General features: G+C 48.1%; 1 protein-coding gene across 6 annotated transcripts in view; it reads left to right on the plus strand.

Moving 5' to 3' along the window:
* RPA2 (replication protein A2) overlaps positions 1-19,320 on the plus strand; it is a 158,785-nt gene that overhangs the window by 60,635 nt on the left and 78,830 nt on the right. For 5 of the 6 annotated variants that reach the window (XM_063954559.1, XM_063954562.1, XM_063954563.1 and 2 more), the window contains one exon: positions 14,174-14,287. The exons of the other annotated variant lie outside the window; for it this stretch is intronic. In XM_063954559.1, coding sequence (XP_063810629.1) covers positions 14,174-14,287 — 114 coding nt within the window. The remainder of the gene's footprint in view (positions 1-14,173; positions 14,288-19,320) is intronic. 6 annotated transcript variants of the gene reach the window in all.

The raw sequence follows: 19,320 nt of genomic DNA on the forward strand, positions 1-19,320 counted from the left end.
TGTGAAAAGGATCGGACGAGTCCCCAATTGACAATGCTAAATTCCTATAGAAATACCGTAATGGTACGCTATTTGCGTAACGATCGCTCAGCCGTAGGCGAGACGCTCAAGCGTCACGTTCGCTCACGGCCCAGCGATCACAGGACACGTTATTGGTTATGTCTAGGGGAATGATTCGCTATGGCGTAGCATACACTCGAGACCACGAGGAGGTCACCAGCGATGCAGACGCTCACAACACTATACCTTGATATTAAACCTTATACCGACGAAACACACAGAATACCTTTAATGTGAGTACAGGGTGTAAATGCAACTTTGTGTAGCCTGACTACCTACAAAGCTGTTTGAGCGTCACCGACGCTCAAGTGAACACTTAACACTATAGTAAATACACAGATACTGTTTTAGGGTTCCAAAGCCTATTATCTGTATTATATCTAGTATACTTGTAAAAGAGTAACACAGTACAAATGATACACTACAATATAACAAAGACTTCCTAACCAAACACCTAACTAAGGGATAAACTACAATACTATCCTGGCCTAACACAATACAATACAATACTATAAAGTTTAGTCTAGGGGAGTTACGAGAGAAAAGAGAAAATAGAGAGAGAGAAATAGACACAGAGGGAGAGAGAGGAATTGGCTCACAGAAAGACAATGATTACGGAGAGAACTTACGCACAAAGGGTATGATCGCCTGCGCCTCGATATCCAGCTCCCGATTATCAGCAGATAACCGTTGATGAGAGAGTGAGCGCTGGATGTGGTCGGCCTGCCTATTTATGCCCCACACACAATGCAATCTCCTGGTCCTACAATCCTTCAGTTTATTGGACACAGGAATTCGGCCCTGTACTGTAACCAAAGGTCATAGGTTGATTCATACAGGTGGGCTGTGCTGAGTTTAAACGGCTCAGGTGGGTGGGAAACTGGGTTTCCCGCCGCATACCTGAGTATGGGTAAATAATAGAAATGGACATAAACTTCTTATGTTCATAACTATTCGCACGAGCGATTAATACGCTCCAAACCAACACCGGAATATTGCTAATTAAATACTCTTCCGATGGGTACCAAATACTGCTGTATGACTCCTGTTAGACCCTTCGTGCAATACAAAGAGGGACTCCTCCGCTCAGGGACATTCTATCTAAACCAAACTTACAGAAACTATTGAGGGGAACATGATCTATAAACGACATTAATTGTGAACTTTTGTAACGAATGAGTCGCACGCTACGATCACATAAACTCTACCGTAAATGCGCATACTGCGCGTGCGAGTGCACGCTATTGCGGGTATGCGCTTCCACGGGAGAGCATACGCATGCGCAGCACGGACCCGTGTGCGGTGCAAATATGGCAGTGTGCATTGAGACATTTTTCTGACTTCGACAATATATATATATATATATATATATATATATATATGTACACAATAATTTTTTTTTGTCTAGTATTGTTTAATGGCCCTCCAAGTGTTTGCTCTAGATTCCCATCCAGTGTTGTAGTGACTCCAATAAATGTGGAAGGTAGCCATAATAGTAGGTTGCAGATTTTTATTTTCTCTTACGTCCCAGAGGATACTGGGGTCCATATTAGTACCATGGAGTATAGACGGGTCCACTAGGAGACATTGGCAGTTTAATAGTGTGGGCTGGCTCCTCCCTCTATGCCCCTCCTACCAGACTCTGTTTCGAAAATGTGCCTGGAGGAGCCGGTCACAGCTAGGGGAGCTCTACAGAGCTTTCTTGGTAAAAGTTTATTTTAGACCTCCAAATGGGACAGATCGCTCCCCACCGCAGGGGAACGCTCACCCCAGCAGCATGCCGCCACCCCCTTGCAAAGCTGAAGTTGCGGCGAGTGAGTCACCCCCCCCCCCCCCCCCCTTCCCCTAGCAAGCGGGGCGCCGGTGTGAAGATGGCGGCTACCGGGAAGGAGCGCAGTACTAACTGCGCTACGGGGCTCAGCGGTACATAGTGCGGCGCTGTGAGGGATGCCCTGAGCCGACGCCCACACCCTATACTGACCACACAGCTTGTCGGGGTCCCTGGATCTCAGCCAGCACAAAAATTCCTCAGGCCAGTATAATCTTCAGAGCGGGAAGACATTATGGGGGCAGAGCTTCAGAGCGGACCCGGCAGCGTTTCAGCGCCATTTTCCGGCGTCCACGCTGCCTGTGAGGAGCAGTCCCTCCAGAGCACCTCCAGCTATCTGTACGGTACCAGGGGGTTGTGGAAGGATGGGGGGGCTGTATAAATAGACTGTCGCCTATTAAGGGACACAGTCGGCGCTGGTTAAGGGTCTCCCTATACCTGTAATAGCGCTGTGTGTGGGTTGGATCCAATCTCTGTGTCTCTCTGCCATTATTGGGGGGGCAAACTCTGCCCAGTACCCTGTGTATGTGGGGTGTACAAGCAAACATGTCTAGAGACTCTCTCATATGCGGCAGAGGATTTATCTTCTCCGGAAGAGCCCATCCCATGTAATCAGGATTGCACTGTTGTAGCGCAGATCCCAGCTAGAGAACCGAAGTGGTTAGCCTGTCTTAGGGGGGCTATTTCTCAGATTTCTGAAAGGGTTGCAAGGACTGAGCATGCAACTCGGGTATTGCAATCCTCTATGGCAGTATGGTCTGGTATTGCTTCCTTGGGGCCCCCTGCGGTACATTCTCACAAACGTGCTCTTGCCCAAATTATGCAGGATGACACGGATACCGATTCTGACACAGCAGACAGTGATGGGGATGTGTCGAGGGGGACGGCATCACTTGCTAAGGAGGTGCAGTTGATGATTGAGGCCATGCGGGATGTGTTACATATTTCTGACACACCACCTGAGCAGGATAGTAAGAAAGCCCCTCTCACCTTCCCGGCATCTAAGGAATTAAATACTACATTTGAAAAAGCCTGGGAAAACCCGGAGAAAAAATTCCAGATCCCTAAAAGGGTAGTGGTTGCTTTTCCCTTCCTGGAAGACGGTAGGAAAAAATGGGAGTCTCCGCCTATAGCTGACGCCTCTGTCTCCAGGCTGTCAAAACAGGTGGTATTGCTAGTCCCGGGATCTACCGCGTTGAAGGATCCGGCAGATCGCAAGGTGGATGCTACGCTCAAATCCATATACACGGCTTCAGGGGCTATACTGCGGCCTACTATTGCCTGTGCATTTTTTCTAAAGCTATAGCCAAGTGGTCAATCACTCTGCAGGAGGACTTGACTACGATGGATAAAGGCGACGTTGATTTGTTTTTACGTAACATACAGGATTCTGCAGGGTTCCTGGTAGAATCCATGAAGGGTCTGGGTTCCATGGCTGCAGGGATCTCCTCCATGTTCGTCTCTGCTCGCAGGGGTCTCTGGCTGCGCCAGTAGTCTGCGGACGTGGAATCCAGGAACAGTGTGGAGAGCCTACCCTATACAGGTCGGGCTCCTTTTCTCCCCTCAGCTGCACTAGCTACAAAGAAGCCCTTTACTCCCACCACGTCACAGTCCTTTCGGCCCGTGAGGCCTAGAAAGAACAAGCCTTCTCACACCTTTAGAGGTGGTCGTGCCAAAGCCAAAAAGCCTGCTCCCGAACGTTCCCAGGTCCAGAAGCCCGCTTCTGGTACCTCAAAGTCCTCAGCATGACGGTGGACCGCACAACCTGGAGGTAGGTCAGGTTGTGGGAGCAAGACGCTGGCATTTCAGCCACGTGTGGGTGTCGTCTGGCCTGGACCCTTGGATACAAGATATAGTGTCCAGGGGGTACAGGCTGGAGTTTCAAGCTCTCCCACCTCACCGTTTCTTCAAATCAGGCTTGCCAGCTTTGCCGGCAGACAGCGATTCTTCTGGACGCTATCCGATAATTGGTAGTGTCCGAGGTCATTGTTCCAGTTCCGCCTCATCAGTGGATCAAAGGTTACTATTCGAACCTTTTTGTGGTACCGAGGCCGGATGGTTCAGTAAGACCAATTCTGAACTTGAAATCTTTGAACCCTTATCTCAGGACTTCAAATTCAAGATGGAGTCTCTGAGAGCAGTTATCTCAGGACTGATGGAGGGGGAGTTCCTGGTGTCCCTGGACATCAGCGATGCTTCCTTCCACATTTCCATTTGGTCGCCGCATCAGGCCTATCTCAGGTTTGTACTGTTAGACGATCACTATCCGTTTCAGGCACTGCCGTTTGGTCTCTCCACGGCACCGAGAGCCTTCATCAAGGTGATGGCAGAGATGATGGTTCGCCGCCGCAAGCAGGGGGTGAACATTATTCCGTATCTGGACGATCTGCTGATCAAGGCATCGTCCATAGAGAAGTTGTTACGATCCATTGCTCTCAAGGAGCACGGTTGGATCCTGAACCTTCCAAAGTCTCATCTGGAGCTGTCAAGGAGGCTGTCTTTCCTGGGGATGATCCTTGACACGGAGGTGCAGAGGGTGTTTCTACCAGTGGAGAAAGTGTTGGTGATTCAAACAATCGTCCGGGATGTCTTGAAGCCTACCCGGGTATCAGTTCATCAGTGGGGAAGTTGGTTACGAGGCTCTGCAGTACGGAAGGTTTCATGCTCGATCCTTTCAGCTGGATCTCTTGGACCAGTGGTCGGGATCTCGCCTATATATGCACCAGAGGATACGTCTGTCACCGAAAGCCAGGATTTCGTTCCTCTGGTGGCTACAACTACCACACCTTCTGGAGGGCCAAAGGTTCGGAGTTCAGGACTGGATCCTCCTAACCACGGATGCAAGTCTAAGAGGTTGGGGAACAGTCGCTCAGGGGGAAACCTTCCAAGGAAGGTGGGCAAGTTAAGAATCCCTTCTCCCGATAAACTTCCTGGAGCTAAGAGTCGTATACAATGGCCACCTTCAAGCAGCACACCTTCTGCAGGATCGGGCTGTTCAGGTGCAGTCGGACAACGTGACCACAGTGGCCTACATAAACAGACAAGGCGGAACGAAGAGCAGGGCTGCAATGTCAGAGGTGAAAAGAATCCTCTGGGCAGAAAGGCACGTGGTGGCGATGTCGGCAATCTTCATTTCGGGAGTAGACAACTGGGAAGCGGGCTTACTCAGCAGACACGATCTCCATTCAGGAGAGTGGGGCCTTCACCCGGAGTTGTTCGAGGAGGTAACTGGTTGGTGGGGGGTTCTTCACATAGACATGATGGCCTCCCGCCTCAACAAGAAGCTGCGGAGGTACTGTTTCAGGTCAAGAGACCCACAGGCAGTGGCGGTGGACGCACTAGTAGCACCGTGGGTGTTCACGTCTGTGTATGTGTTCCCTCCACTTCCTCGAAGTCCAAAAGTTCTTCAATTTATAAAAAGAACAAAGGTTCTGGCAATCCTCATTGCTCCGGACTGGCCAAGGAGGGCTTGGTACGCGGTTCTGCTGGATCTACTGCTGGAAGATCCAAGGCCCTTACCTCTTTGAGAGGATCTTCTACTGCACGGGCCGTACGCTTATCAAGACTTACCACGGCTACATTTGGCGGTTGAGTGCCAGATCTTAGCTCGGAAGTGTGTTCTTAGTGAGGTTATTCCTACCCTGATACAGGCTAGGAAAGGGGGTAATGTCTAATCATTACCATTGAATTTGTAAAAAAATGTGTCTTGGTGTGAATCCAAGACATTTCCTGCGGTGGAGTTTCAACTTGGACGTTTTCTCCTTTTCCTGAAAGCAGGTGTGGATATGGGCCTGAGATTGGGCTCCATCAAGGTCCAGATCTCAGCTTTATCCATTTTCTTCCAAAAACAATTGGCTGTCCTCCCTGAGGTTCAGACCTTTTTGAAAGGGGTTCTGCACATCCAGCCTCCATTTGTGGCACCAACGGCACCCTGGGATCTTGATGTGGTATTACAGTTCCTGCAATTGGATTGGTTTGAGCCTCTACAGGAGGCTGAAATCAAATTTCTCACATGGAAGGCGGTCACTTTGTTGGCCTTAGCTTCTGCTCGACGCGTGTCTGTTGGAATTGGGGGCTTTGTCCTGTAAAAGTCCCTATCTGGCCTTCCATGATGATAGGGCGGAACTCAGGACTCGTCCGCAGTTCCTTCCTAAGGTTGTGTCAGCTTTTCATATCAACCAACCTATTGTGGTGCCAGTAGCTACTGACTCCTCAGTTGCTTCAAAAGGCCTTGGATGTTGTGAGGGCTTTGAACATTTGTGAAGAGGACGGCTCGTCATAGAAAATCTGACTGTTTGTCCTCTGATCCAAAGAAAATTGGGTGTCCTGCTTCTAAGCAGTCGATTTTCATGCTGGATCAGGTTCACCATCCAGCATGCATATTCTATGGCAGGATTGCTGTGTCCAAAATCTGTTAAGGCCCACTCTACTCGTAAGGTGGGGGTCTTCCTGGGCTGCTGCCCGGGGTGTGTCTGCTATACAGCTTTGCCGAGTAGCTACTTGGTCTGCGTCGAACACGTTTTACAAGTTTGATACTTTGGCCTCTGATGACCTCAAGTTTAGTCAAGCAGTTTTGCAGGAGCCTCCGCGCTCTCCCTCCCGTTCTGGGAGCTTTGGTACATCCCCATGGTACTAATATGGACCCCAGCATCTTCTAGGACGTAAGAGAAAATAATTTTAATTACCTACCGGTAAATCCTTTTCTCGTAGTCGGTAGAGGATGCTGGGCGCCCACCCAGCGCTTCATTTTCCTGCAGTGGTTTAGTTCAGTACTGCCTGGTTCCTAGGTAAGCTCTGCGTTCTTTAATGTTTCAGTACTGTTTCAGCTGTTGCTGAGTTTTCCGGCATATTGGGCGGATTTGCCTCCTTGTGTGAGCTGGTATGAATCTTGCCACTATCTGTATTAAGTCCTTCTCTTGAAGTATGTCGTCTCCTCAGCACAGTTTCTAGACTGAATCTGGTAGGAGGGGCATAGAGGGAGGAGCCAGCCCACACTGTTAAACTCTTGAAGTGCCAATGGCTCCTGGTGGACCCTTCCATACTAATATGGACCCCAGCATCCTCTATGGACTACGAGAAAATCATGTATGTATGTTTATATATTTTGTCGCAAATTGACTCCGGCACTCCAGTCCTCCCCCTCAGGGTGTACCTCGCTCCGGTGCCCTCCCCAGGGATCCTCTCCCTGACGTACCAACAATCAAAATCAGAGGCGGCACTCGGAGTCTTTGAAAGCAGTGAAAAAGCTGTATTAGTGAGGTCAACGTTTCGGGGACCACCTCCCCGTCTTCAGGACAAACATACAGTGACAATGGTGAGCAATAAATACACACTTACCCCCCTCCTCTTTCTGATGTCCCCGCCAGCGTCCACCGCAGACACGCCGCCGCACTTCCTGTCCAGTGTTCTGCATGTTTCGTCTATACCGGAAGTGACGTGTCGTTATGGGCCGCGTGACCATGGCAACGCTGCAGGGGAAGGAGAGAGTGAACACTTAACCCATAATATTGTATATTAACAAAAACATGCTTCACGTACATATATAAAACCGGTGGCACCTAATGCTTAGCTGCACCGCTATCATCCATTGAATGAATGCAATAAATACAAAATACAATTAATAAAAAAATATCGTTCGTCTTAAAATCCGTCTGTGTTCACCTTAACCCTTTTAATACCGTCTGTGCATAAACTTATCATGTAGTAAGACCCGTACACCAACAAAATAGTTATTATTAAATTGATGTCAGGATGAGTGCTTGACTCCAGTGTTATATTTATTTGTGCACAATGAAACCACACCCTTATTACATGTATTAAAATCTAATGATCTAGATGTTTGGCTGCTTATTAGATGTTCTGTTTAGCTTGAGCCTATTCTCCTTTTATCATTCCCTCTCTCCTAATGTGAAACTCAGATAGATAGATAGATAGAGAGATATATATATATATATATCTCTATCCCCAGAACATTTTTGCTGAGGACGTATTTACTGACAATCACTTCTATTACATTGTATTTATTACTAATCTCACAGAAAGTTAATTAGGCCCAGAGGGGAAGCAGCTCTTCCTTCCCCTCCAGCGTTGCCATGGTCACGCGGCCCATAACGACACGTCACTTCCGATATAGACGAAGCATGCAGAACACTGGACAGGAAGTGCGGCGGCGTGTCTGCGGTGGACGCTGGCGGGGACATCAGAAAGAGGAGGGGGGTAAGTGTGTATTTATTGCTCACCATTGTCACTGTATGTTTGTCCTGAAGACGGGGAGGTGGTCCCCGAAACGTTGACCTCACTAATACAGCTTTTTCACTGCTTTTAAAGACTCCGAGTGCGGCCCTGATTTTGATTGTTGATATAGAGATAAATATATATAGATAGATAGATAGATATATATAGAGAGAGAGAGAGAGATATAATTTCTCTAACGTCCTAGTGGATGCTGGGGACTCCGAAAGGACCATGGGGAATAGCGGCTCCGCAGGAGACTGGGCACAAAAGTAAAAAGCTTTAGGACTACCTGGTGTGCACTGGCTCTCCCCCCTATGACCCTCCTCCAAGCCTCAGTTAAGATTTTGTGCCCGAACGAGAAGGGTGCAATCTAGGTGGCTCTCCTGAGCTGCTTAGAGTAAAAGTTTAAATAGGTTTTTTTATTTTCAGTGAGACCTGCTGGCAACAGGCTCACTACATCGAGGGACTAAGGGGAGAAGAAGCGAACTCACCTGCGTGCAGAGTGGATTGGGCTTCTTAGGCTACTGAACATTAGCTCCAGAGGGACGATCACAGGCCCAGCCATGGATGGGTCCCGGAGCCGCGCCGCCGTCCCCCTTACAGAGCCAGAAGACTGAAGAGGTCCGGAAAATCGGCGGCAGAAGACGTCCTGTCTTCACTAAGGTAGCGCACAGCACCGCAGCTGTGCGCCATTGCTCTCAGCACACTTCACACTCCGGTCACTGAGGGCGCTGGGGGGGGGGGGGGGGGGGGCGCCCTGAGACTCAATAAAAACACCTTTTTGGCAAAAAATACATCACATATAGCTCCTGGGCTATATGGATGTATTTAACCCCTGCCTATTTTTACATAAAAAAGCGGGAGAAAGGCCGCCGAAAAAGGGGCGGAGCCTATCTCCTCAGCACACTGGCGCCATTTTTTCCTCACAGCTCCGTTGGAGGAAGGCTCCCTGACTCTCCCCTGCAGTCCTGCACTACAGAAACAGGGTAAAACAAGAGAGGGGGGGGCACTAAATTGGCATATAAATATATACAGCAGCTATATTAGGGAAAAACACTTATATAAGGTTATCCCTGTATATATATATATATATATATATATATATATATATATATATATATATATATATATATATATATATATATATATATATATATATATATATATATATATATAGCGCTCTGGTGTGTGCTGGCAAACTCTCCCTCTGTCTCCCCAAAGGGCTAGTGGGGTCCTGTCCTCTATCAGAGCATTCCCTGTGTGTGTGTGCTGTGTGTCGGTACGTTGTGTCGACATGTATGAGGAGGAAAATGGTGTGGAGGCGGAGCAATTGCCTGTGTTAGTGATGTCACCCCCTAGGGAGTCGACACCTGACTGGATGGTCTTATGGAAAGAATTACGTGATAGTGTCAGCACTTTACAAAAGACTGACGACATGAGACAGCCGGCAAATCAGTTAATACCTGTACAGGCGTCTCAAACACCGTTAGGGGCTCTAAAGCGCCCGTTACCTCAGGTCGACACAGACACGGACACTGACTCCAGTGTCGACGGTGAGGAAACAAACGTATTTTCCAGTAGGGCCACACGTTACATGATCACGGCAATGAAGGAGGTTTTGAACATTTCTGATACTACAAGTACCACAAAAAAGGGTATTATGTGGGGTGTGAAAAAACTACCCGTAGTTTTTCCTGAATCAGATGAATTAAATGAGGTGTGTGGTGAAGCGTGGGTTTCCCCCGATAAAAAACTGCTAATTTCTAAAAAGTTATTGGCATTATACCCTTTCCCGCCAGAGATTAGGGCGCGTTGGGAAACGCCCCCTAGCGTAGATAAGGCGCTCACACGCTTATAAAAACAAGTGGCGTTACCGTCCCCTGATACGGCCGCCCTCAAGGAACCAGCTGATAGAAAGCTGGAAAATATCCTTAAAAGTATATACACACATACTGGTAATATACTGCGACCAGCAATCGCCTCAGCCTGGATGTGCAGTGCTGGGGTGGCTTGGTCGGATTCCCTGACTGAAAATATTGATACCCTGGACAGGGACAATATATTGACTATAGAGCATTTAAAGGATGCATTTCTATATATGCGAGATGCACAGAGGGATATTTGCACTCTGGCATCAAGAGTAAGTGCGATGTCCATTTCTGCCAGAAGAGGATTATGGACGCGACAGTGGTCAGGGGATGCGGATTCCAAACGGCATATGGAAGTATTGCCGTATAAAGGGGAGGAGTTATTTGGGGTCGGTCTATCGGACCTGGTGGCAACGGCTGGAAAATCCACCTTTTTACCCCAAGTCACCTCGCAGCAGAAAAAGATACCGTCTTTTCAGGCTCAGTCCTTTCGTCCCCATAAGGGCAAGCGGGCAAAAGGCCACTCATATCTGCCCCGGGGCAGAGGAAGGGGAAAAAGACTGCAGCAGACGGCCTCTTCCCACGAACAGAAGCCCTCCCCCGCTTCTGCCAAGTCCTCAGCATGACGCTGGGGCCTTACAAGCGGACTCAGGCACGGTGGGGGCCCGTCTCAAGAATTTCAGCGCGCAGTGGGCTCACTCGCAAGTGGACCCCTGGATCCTGCAGGTAGTATCTCAGGGGTACAAATTGGAATTCGAGACGTCTCCCCCTCGCCGGTTCCTGAAGTCTGCTTTACCAACGTCTTCCCCCGACAGGGAGGCGGTATTGGAAGCCATTCACAAGCTGTATTCCCAGCAGGTGATAATCAAGGTACCCCTCCTACAACAGGGAAAGGGGTATTATTCCACGCTGTTTGTGGTACCGAAGCCGGACGGCTCGGTGAGACCCATTTTAAATCTGAAATCCTTGAACACTTACATAAAAAGGTTCAAGATGGAGTCACTCAGAGCAGTGATAGCGAACCTGGAAGAAGGGGACTATATGGTGTCTCTGGACATCAAGGATGCTTACCTCCATGTCCCAATTTGCCCTTCTCACCAAGGGTACCTAATGTTTGTGGTACAGAACTGTCACTATCCGTTTCAGACGCTGCCGTTTGGATTGTCCACGGCACCCCGGGTCTTTACCAAGGTAATGGCCGAAATGATTCTTCTTCGAAGAAAAGGCGTCTTAATTATCCCTTACTTGGACGATCTCCTGATAAGGGCAAGGTCCAGAGAACAGTTAGAGGTCGGAGTAGCACTATCTCAAGTAGTACTACGACAGCACGGATGGATTCTAAATATTCCAAAATCGCAGCTGATTCCGACGACACGTCTGCTGTTCCTAGGGATGATTCTGGACACAGTACAGAAAAAGGTGTTTCTCCCGGAGGAGAAGGCCAAGGAGTTATCCGACCTAGTCAGGAACCTCCTAAGACCAGGCCAAGTGTCAGTACATCAATGCACAAGGGTCCTGGGAAAGATGGTGGCTTCTTACGAAGCGATTCCATTCGGCAGATTCCACGCAAGAACTTTTCAGTGGGATCTGCTGGACAAATGGTCCGGATCGCATCTTCAAATGCATCAGCGGATAACCCTGTCTCCAAGGACAATGGTGTCTCTCCTGTGGTGGTTACAGAGTGCTCATCTCCTAGAGGGCCGCAAATTCGGCATTCAGGATTGGGTCCTGGTGACCACGGATGCCAGCCTGAGAGGCTGGGGAGCAGTCACACAGGGAAGAAATTTCCAGGGCTTGTGGTCAAGCATGGAAACGTCACTTCACATAAATATCCTGGAACTAAGGGCCATTTACAATGCCCTAAGTCAGGCAAGACCTCTGCTTCAGGGTCAGCCGGTGTTGATCCAGTCGGACAACATCACGGCAGTCGCCCACGTAAACAGACAGGGCGGCACAAGAAGCAGGAGGGCAATGATGGAAGTGGCAAGGATTCTTCGCTGGGCGGAGAATCATGTGATAGCACTGTCAGCAGTGTTCATTCCGGGAGTGGACAACTGGGAAGCAGACTTCCTCAGCAGACACGATCTTCACCCACATGATTGTGAACCGTTGGGAAAAACCAAAGGTGGACATGATGGCGTCCCGCCTCAACAAAAAACTGGACAGATATTGCGCCAGGTCAAGGGACCCTCAGGCAATAGCTGTGGACGCTCTGGTAACACTGTGGGTGTACCAGTCAGTGTATGTGTTCCCTCCTCTTCCTCTCATACCAAAAGTGCTGAGAATCATAAGAAGGAGAGGAGTAAAGACTATACTCGTGGCTCCGGATTGGCCAAGAAGGACTTGGTACCCGGAAATTCAAGAGATGCTCACGGAAGACCCGTGGCCTCTACCTCTAAGAAGGGACCTGCTCCAGCAGGGACCATGTCTGTTCCAAGACTTACCGCGGCTGCGTTTGACGGCATGGCGGTTGAACGCCGGATCCTGAAGGAAAAAGGCATTCCGGATGAAGTCATCCCTACCCTGATCAAAGCCAGGAAGGATGTAACCGTACAACATTATCACCGTATTTGGCGTAAATATGTTGCGTGGTGCGAGGCCAGGAAGGCCCCTACAGAGGAATTTCAACTGGGTCGTTTCCTGCATTTCCTGCAAACAGGAGTGTCTATGGGCCTCAAATTGGGGTCCATTAAGGTTCAAATTTCGGCCCTGTCAATATTCTTCCAAAAAGAACTGGCTTCTGTTCCTGAAGTTCAGACGTTTGTCAAGGGAGTACTGCATATACAGCCTCCTTTTGTGCCTCCAGTGGCACCTTGGGATCTCAATGTAGTTTTGGGATTCCTAAAATCACATTGGTTTGAACCACTCACCACTGTGGACTTAAAATATCTCACATGGAAAGTGGTAATGCTGTTAGCCCTGGCTTCAGCCAGGCGTGTCTCAGAATTGGCGGCTTTATCCTATAAAAGCCCTTACCTAATTTTTCATACGGACAGGGCAGAATTGAGGACTCGTCCTCAATTTCTCCCTAAGGTGGTTTCAGCTTTTCACTTAAACCAGCCTATCGTGGTGCCTGCGGCTACTAGGGACTTGGAGGATTCCAAGTTGCCAGACGTAGTCAGGGCCCTGAAAATATATGTTTCCAGGACGGCTGGAGTCAGAATATCTGATTCGCTGTTTATCCTGTATGCACCCAACAAGCTGGGTGCTCCTGCTTCTAAGCAGACAATTGCTCGTTGGATTTGTAGTACAATTCAGCTTGCACATTCTGTGGCAGGCCTGCCACAGCCAAAATCTGTAAAAGCCCATTCCACACGGAAAGTGGGCTCATCTTGGGCGGCTGCCCGAGGGGTCTCGGCTTTACAACTTTGCCGAGCAGCTACTTGGTCAGGGGCAAACACGTTTGCTAAATTCTACAAATTTGATACCCTGGCTGAGGAGGACCTGGAGTTCTCTCATTCGGTGCTGCAGAGTCATCCGCACTCTCCCGCCCGTTTGGGAGCTTTGGTATAATCCCCATGGTCCTTTTGGAGTCCCCAGCATCCACTAGGACGTTAGAGAAAATAAGAATTTACTTACCGATAATTCTATTTCTCATAGTCCGTAGTGGATGCTGGGCGCCCATCCCAAGTGCGGATTGTCTGCATTACTTGTACATAGTTATTGTTACAAAAATCGGGTTATTGTTGTTGTGAGCCATCTTTTCAGAGGCTCCTTCTGTTATCATGCTGTTAACTGGGTTCAGATCACAAGTTGTACGGTGTGGCTGGTATGAGTCTTACCCGGGATTCAAAATCCTTCCTTATTGTGTACGCTCGTCCGGGCACAGTATCCTAACTGAGGCTTGGAGGAGGGTCATAGGGGGAGGAGCCAGTGCACACCAGGTAGTCCTAAAGCTTTTTACTTTTGTGCCCAGTCTCCTGCGGAGCCGCTATTCCCCATGGTCCTTTCGGAGTCCCCAGCATCCACTACGGACTATGAGAAATAGAATTATTGGTAAGTAAATTCTTATATTATATTTATATATATATATATATATATATATATATATATATATATATATATATATATATATATATATATATATAATACATATATATTTAATATATATATTAATTTTTTTTAAATTCTGTTTTTATTCGTTAGATCCAAATTTATTTTCATTTTCTCCGTTCTTTTGCAGAATAAGAAGAGTGTTGTTGCATTTAAGATTGCACCTCTTGAAGACATGAATGAGTTTGTATCACATATGTTGGAAGTTGTTCAGGCTCACATGAGTCTAAATGCCCAGAGTCCAGTAAGTTGAGCACAGCAAGTCACTCTAGTTTTGGTCATTTTTAGAAATGGTTTGTAACCCTCCATATATTATGGTTGCTGTGATACTATGCCTTGTTTTTAATTCAAAAATGGACACGTGTAATATAATTTCTCTCTAGCGCCCTTTGGTGGACAATAAATCCATGGGTATATAGAAATGGCTGTAAGAGCTTGGTCAGTTAAATCACTGAAGTGCCCATAGGAGCGCAGTGTTTGTTTATTGCTCTGCCTAAGGCAGCATTACCTTTATTATTTTAGTTTGTTTCATTAATTGCTGCTGCTGTTACAACTGCTGAAGGCCAGCTTTACCATACACTATGTGCCTGTATGGTGCCACAAACACTTTGTAGTAGCATATAAATAAACGATGGTAGGAACAAGAGAATAGGTGCTGGAGAGCCTCTGTAGTTGATACCCCTCTTTAGGATGGGCATTAGGTACAGTTTGAGTGTTCTGAAGGCAGTTTCTTTGTTGTAGAAGCTTTTTTTTTTTTTTTTTTTTTGCGTAGGACAGTGCTCTGGAGCCCATGGCAGCTGACTGTGCTGTTCCCCTTTCCCCACACTGGAGGTAGAGAGCAGTGATAAGCTGCTGCCTATGGCCAGTCGCATTGTAATGCAAATTAAATGACCAGTTAAGCGTCAGTCAGCTCCCTTGCTTAGCACTGACAGGGAAAGACTGATGTAGCTTAGAATAGTCTGTGCTAGGTCTTAGAAATGGGTCTAGTCCAGAGGTTCCCAAACTGTGTGCCGTGGCTCCCAGGGGTGCCTCGGGACACTTGCAGGGGTCCCCTGGGTTGGTGGTCCAGGACCAATTCAAATTATTTATGGTCAGTATAATAGGCAAAACCAGTGCTGGTGGCTGCCAGTCATAAAATATGTGGTCAAACAGAAGCAAATCTTGTCCCTCACCACACAACTGACCCTAAGGATGACATATAAACGCAATCTACTTAATGTAATATTTCTTTCTAAATTTCTCAATAAGAAATTTTTGGCCTAGGGGTGCCGTGAAAAAAATTCTGATATTCTAGGGCGCCGTGATTCAAAAAAGTTTGGAATCCACTGGTCTAGTCTAATTCTTGTCTGAATTGACAAATTGAAAAAAAAATAAAAGTTGGTCTTTTTTTCCCCTCTGGGTAAAAGCTGCCTTTAGTTGGCACAGGGACACCACCTCTGTCTCCTTCACAAGGAAGTATTAGTATATATTAGAGTTCTCATTTATTGTCTACAGCAGAGGTTCTCTGTGTGCCGTTGCACCCTGGGGTTCCTCTGGATACTTGTTGGGGTCCCTTGGATTGGCGGCCCAGGATCAATTCAAATTATTTCTCTGGAATCCATAAGGGATACTGGGGTTCACTTAATATGATGGGGTCCAACGGAGCCAGTGCACTTTAAATTTCTTCAACTGGGTGTGCTGGCTCCTCTCGTCTATGCCCCCTCCCACAGGCAGTTTAGAAAAAAGTGCCCTCAGGAGATGATACACACTGGGAGCTCCAGAGGATTTTTCTTCGTGTTTTTAAAAAAAAAAAAAAACTTTTTTTATTTTGGGTATACTTTCTGGGCAACAGTATACCTACACCATGTGAGTTAGGGGAGGGACTGTCACCGGCCTCTGTAAGGTGTCAGAGCCGCTTCCCCGCTGCAGGACTACAGTCCTGAGAGTTTTAGTGCCGCGGGGCCCCGCTAGGTGGTCCCCCGGTTCTTGGTTCGGCAAAACTGGCAGCAGTAGTTCAAACTAGCAGCCTACATGATGTTTGCACATGATATGGAGACTTTGCCAGTATAAATATTCTCTGTAGCTTCGGCGCCATTACAGGGGGCAGAGCTTCCTCTGAGTGGGACCAGCAACATTTTGGTGCCTTCGTCTGCAAAGTGCTGCAGCAGCTCTTCCAGACACTCTGGGATACACAGGGAAACTGGTACAGGGGTGTATTACATGGGGGAGAGCCGCTATTGTACACAATCTAATGTCCTGACTAGGACAAGTAGTCCGGTTTTTACGGTGACAAAACTATATTCAGCCTGCAGATTTCCTTAGTCTGCAAGGCTGGGGTGTGCTGTCCTCTCACTCTAGGTCTCCATCTTACACTCAGTAACTGCAGGCTTGTTATTGTACTGGTGTGTGTGTGTGTGTGTGTGTGTTACTGTAATTATGGTCAAACATGCAGTTTGCAAGGTTTGTCGCACCAGATTCTCCCCTTCTACCACTGGTTCCCTATCGTGTGACCATTGCAGTCAGTATTTCCAAGTTAGTGTGGAGACTGGGGGGGGGGGGTCAGGAGCCTGCTTGGCTCGGTCCCATAAAGACTATGATGGCAGACATGTCTTCTCAGCTCAATGCTAATAAACAGACACAACAACTGCAACAGGCTGATGAAAGACAGCTCTTCCACTCCCCACCCCCCTCACTGGTTCCGTGCCTCTTAAATGGGGGCTGCCTGCTCTACTCTCAGAATCTGATGAGGATATTCAGGAGGAGGGGGAGGAATTGGAACCTGATATAGAAGATTCCACTTTTGCACAGGGTTTTGAGCCCCTCATTCTTGCTATGTATTAAAAAATCCCTTTTCTCCTTCATCCACTAGGGGCCACTGGAGTGTAGTTACAATGGGGAAATAGTAGGCAGTAATTGGGAGCTGGCACTTTAAAATTCTCACACTGTGGCTAGCTCCTCCCCTACTATCTCCCCTCCAAGCCAGTCTTAGTTAGTGCCCGATGTGAGCTGGTTCACTTGGGTTTAGCTGAAGAAATTTTTCTTTTTTCTTTATTTTATTTTTCTTACTTACACTCACAGACTGGCAGCTCTGCCACTGCCAGTCTGCACCGTGGGAGCTGCGGCGGGGTCCCATCGCAGCTGCGTGCGGCTCGGGATGGGCCCCGGCTGAGGGAGACACTGAGCTCTCCTGAGTTGGCCGGACACCGCTGCGTGCGGCGCGTGTCGGGGCCGCTCCACCAGCAGAAGATTCCGGCAGCATGGCAGCGGTGACTATAAGGGGCCGGACACCGCTGCGTGCGGCGCGTGTCGGGGCCGCTCCACCAGCAGGAGTATAAGGGGCCGGACACCGCTGCGTGCGGCGCGTGTCGGGCCGCTCTGTCGAGCAGTGTAACACCGCTAAGTGCGGCGTGTATCGGGAAGGACAGCGGTGAGTACAATCTCTCCCCTCCCCTCTTCCCCCCCCCCCCCACCCCCCCCCCTTCCATGATTTATTATTTTACACTGTCTGTTTTAATGTTTGCATATGTGGCCCCCTATACCGGAGCGTATAAAGGGGGCTTTTGGGGTTTTAGATGGGAGCTTCAGCCCGCTCTGTAAGCGGGCTCAGCGATCTCCACTCCCCGGCCGCAGAGCTTATTTTTACACAAAAAGTTTGAATTGGGCGCCAATAGTGGAGGTGGCGGAGCTAACTCCCACTCCGTTCGGCGCTAAGCACTCTCCGCTCCCCTGCCGGGGAGATACAGGCGCTTCCCGCTTCATGTGCAGCGGGTTTCATTTTTTAAATTGGCGCCGGGGGGGCGGAGCTAACTCCCACGCTGTAGGCTCAGCGCTCTCCGCCCCCCCGCCAGCTGCAGCAGCGCGTACAAGTCCCCGGCCGCTCCAGCAGCGCGTACTCCGGCTTCTCCAGCACCTCCGCTCCACGGTCGCTCCAGTACCTCCGCTCCCCGGCCGCTCCGGCACATTTTAAGGTGAGGCTGATATTCCCGCTTTGCTCAGCGGGCTCCCGGCGGCGGCTCCCAGCACTCATTGTCACAAGCGGGATTTTAGTTTTCTGTGCAGGGAGATAAGATATTGGGTTTATCTCACTTTGGCAGCCATTCCTTCCTGCAGGAGAGTCCTCTGCCCGGCATTCCATACAGGCTGTAGATCAGGAGCCTGCTATATAACAGGAGCTGGGGATCAGCTCATTAAGGATTTAAATCTAGTGTGCAATAACAGTTTTTCACACAGTATTTATCTACCCTGTTGGGTGTTTGTTTGTGTATATAGATATTTGTATGTGTGCGTGTGTATATGTGTATATATATGTGTATATATGTGTGTGTGTATATATATATATATATATATATATATATATATATATATATATATATATATATATATATATATATATATATATATATATATATATATATATATATATATATATATATATATATATATATATATATATATATTTTTTTTTTTTTTTTTTTCTATCTCATATATAGGGGGTAAAACAAACCACTTCCGCAGTGTTTTATAACGACAAAATGCCCCGCCTTGCCACATAACACTTTCCCCCGTCTCTTCTCGCAGGCTGGCCACCATTTTGAAAAGCCAGCGGAACCTCCGAAAACATCTGGTGCACCTAAATTAGCAGTACGCTACATACAGGGTGGGGTGTTGCCTTCCCTTTATTATTCCTTGGTGTCACTGGGTACTAATGCTATTGGCAATTTGGGGAATGTGTATATATAAAACAGTGTGGCTCAGCACACTAATCCCCTAAACACCCAACCACAGATGCCTGGGTTCAAGTACCACAACAGATACTTTAAGGCACAAATAGCGCTGAGGGACCGGGGTTTTGAATCCCAACCAAAAAAAAAACTTTAAGGGGAGCTCCTATGGCCTAGTGGCTAAGACTCCTGTCCCACAGCGCAGCGCTACGGGTTCACTAGAAAGTTTATATGGAATTGTGTAGGTCTCTACACATTATAGTGCAGACCTTACATAGCGCTTTGTTTATTTAACCCACCTTTTCTCCTTTCGTTTGTCTCACCTGGGATAGTCAAAGAATTCCCTATTAGGTGTGAAGTATGCGGTGGAGCCATCTGCTTAGCCCTCCACGCACCTGCAGGACACTCCTGTTTGAACAGCTCAGATTACGCAGGTAATGTCACTATTAACAAGAGACCTTGTACCTCATTTCACCTCTCCGGGTTTCTAAAAGAACCTTGCTAGCCTCCCAGATTACACGACTCGGCAGTGGAAAGGCCCCTCTGGGAGGAGGCGAGAGATGCCCAGGATACAGAG

Source organism: Pseudophryne corroboree, chromosome 2, assembly GCF_028390025.1.
Source record: "Pseudophryne corroboree isolate aPseCor3 chromosome 2, aPseCor3.hap2, whole genome shotgun sequence".
In the NCBI taxonomy this organism is placed as follows: domain Eukaryota; kingdom Metazoa; phylum Chordata; class Amphibia; order Anura; family Myobatrachidae; genus Pseudophryne; species Pseudophryne corroboree.